This window comes from Trypanosoma equiperdum (genome assembly GCF_001457755.1).
Source record: "Trypanosoma equiperdum strain OVI genome assembly, contig: ctg_1131, whole genome shotgun sequence".
NCBI lineage: Eukaryota > Euglenozoa > Kinetoplastea > Trypanosomatida > Trypanosomatidae > Trypanosoma > Trypanosoma equiperdum.
The window spans coordinates 9094-11623 of record NW_027123096.1 but is presented as its reverse complement, the minus strand read 5'-3'; the positions used below and the strand labels follow the sequence as shown (position 1 = coordinate 11623).

General features: G+C 42.5%; 1 protein-coding gene across 1 annotated transcript; it reads left to right on the top strand.

Moving 5' to 3' along the window:
- Positions 1–524: 524 nt before the first annotated feature.
- On the top strand, positions 525–2156 carry TEOVI_000503100 (uncharacterized protein; the record flags this gene model as incomplete). Its single annotated transcript, XM_067220368.1, has 1 exon — positions 525–2156. The coding sequence occupies one exon, from the start codon at positions 525–527 to the stop codon at positions 2154–2156; it is 1632 nt and encodes a 543-aa protein (XP_067076469.1).
- Between the last annotated feature and the right edge of the window lie 374 nt (positions 2157–2530).

Below are 2530 nucleotides of genomic sequence, written 5' to 3'. Positions count from 1 at the left end.
TTTTTTTTTGACTTTTTCAGTTGCTTATGCGGTACTTCGTTCGCCTATTTTTTTTTTCATACCTAGCACTTCTTTTCTTGTGTCTTCATAGGCCATATCCCGTGCCACATTTACCCAAAGAGATAAAATTACCTTTAAGAGATCTGTATTTGTGTGCTCATTTTGTACGGTATTGAATAAATAAATAAATTTATAAATTTATATGTGCGTGTATGTGTATGTGTGTATGGGTTTTGATGACGGTGTTTGTATGTTCACGTGCCGGCATGTTTTCATGGTATCACAATAGTCTTCTATTATTGCTATTATTTATTCTTTAAGAACCTCTAGCAATGTGTAAGGGGGGGAAATATTTTGAAATTCTACATCAAACTCATTTCTGTTTCTATATATATTTTTTCTTTTTCCCTCTCCTCTTTTTCCCATTTCATGCTGTTTAACGTTTCATTGAGAAGGAACGAGTGGAAAAAAAGAAGAGGAAAAGGAGGTTTGTCCCCCTTGCGCATATTTTGAAAGGCAGTGAAATGACAAAATTAGAAGCAAATGCAGCGGTTTATTCACATCGTTTACGGAATCTCGACAGGGCAATAGTGCATCGCCTCGCTGGTGATCAGATAATATTTGGAGAAGGAATAATTACGGCGTACCAACTGCTTGCGGGAGACACGAAATTGGTGGATTTGGAAAAGAAACGACGTGGTGGGAAGAAATTCTCCGCAGGTGTTGCATTTGCTGCGAATGCGAGTCGTGAAAGAAAATTACCGCAACGGAAAGGCAACTGCGGCACTGGAAAAGAAGCACCACTGGTGGAAGCGCTGAGTTTAGTCGGCAAGGTGGATGCCGCCATTGCATTCTGCGAAGGGAAATTAGCAGCTATACAACAGTTATGCCCGTCCTCAAATACCGGTATGCATTTCCGTCAGCAACGTTCCATACATGAGGAGTTAATGCCACACGCCCTGGGAACTGGACGTATAGAATTATTAACAAATGATGGAATAACTAATGATGTTCCCTCAAAACCACTTCTTAGCGGAATGTCCCGGAGACCGTCCAATTATGAACTATCGCCCTCCGATTTTAAGGGTGAATGTTGCACACCCGAACAAATATTCATAGAAGCTCGCGAAGATACGCAGTTTTTGTGGCTTCTGCGATGTATCGCGGAGGAGACAATTCAACGGTATGTTATTGTTTCGGAGGAGCGAATTTACTTTACATCATTTGTTGTTGCCGCGCGTGAAGAAGTAACCGCGGTTATTAGCGCTGCCACGCCACATTACACACCGTCATCGGTGTTATCAGAACTCAACAACCAAACTCTAGTGGCGCAGTCACAAGAAAAACTTATTGAAGAAAAGAAGAAGGTTTGGGTTAACGGAAATTACATAAAGGATAGCAGCACGGACAGCGATGAGTGTTCTCCCGTAGTGAAAGGGTCGGTGAAGACAGTATGTGTAAATATGGAAAGCCCGATTTTGTATAAAAAGCACGTGCGTTTGTTACCTTTCGTTCAAACATTATTGTATGAAACAGAAGCAACACAGCGCACCCAAATTGAAAGGGAATCCCACGTGTCGTTGGAGCTTATTGATGCTCACCGCCAGTTGATGATACATCATATAACGAGTAAGTCGCTAATGGTAACTGAAGAAGAGTGTATGCGTGAACTCATAGAAAACATAAATGATTTTAAACTACCAGTGGAAGGGAAGGTGTGCCCAAAACAACAGAAAATACCTATACCGCGAAGTGATGGAACACTGTCAAGCATGCGAGACATACGCAGTTGCAGTAGTAGTCCTTATGCACCCGCCACTCAAAGCACACATTCCTGCGGTGATACGCCCAGCCACGGAAGTACGTTATCTTCCAACCCTTCAACTCTCGCTGTTTCTCGTAACGTTAAACATGTTACAGCTGGTCACTGTTTCACAACGGAACAAAGGCATATCTTGCGCTTGCAGAACCACGGGGAAGTTCCTGTTTATATTTGCGAGCGCGTGGAGCACGTGAAACGGCAGCAAATATCTACGAGGGAGCGACGGGCGCGAGAGCAATTATTTTCATGCGTGGAAAGCGGTCGCGGCGATGCGAGGAAAATGAGAATCTCGGCGCTGGCAGACAATAGTGTGCTCAACGGTCACACGTATTAACTGGCAAAACGTGTGTTTATTTGTTTTTGTTTTTGTTTTTTGGGTTTTGTTGCTGTGTTGTAGGTGAATGGGAGACTGAAGAGTCCCTTGCTCGTTCACCATATCACAACCCGGCTTCGTCCTCCCTCCCACTCAGTAATTTTGAAACATGTGCCATCGTCGTCTTTTTGTTTATCTCACTATTGTGATAATAACTATTCCTTTGCCGTATTTGTTATTGGAATGGAAAATACTATAATGTTGATGTTGTTGTTGTTGTTGTTTTCAGACTTTTGTTACTACCCAAGCATTTCCTTTCTCCAATACTTCTCTGTGTTCTTTATGAACACACACATTTCTTTCGAGGTGAACTCTTTCCCAATGAAAGGGTTGGT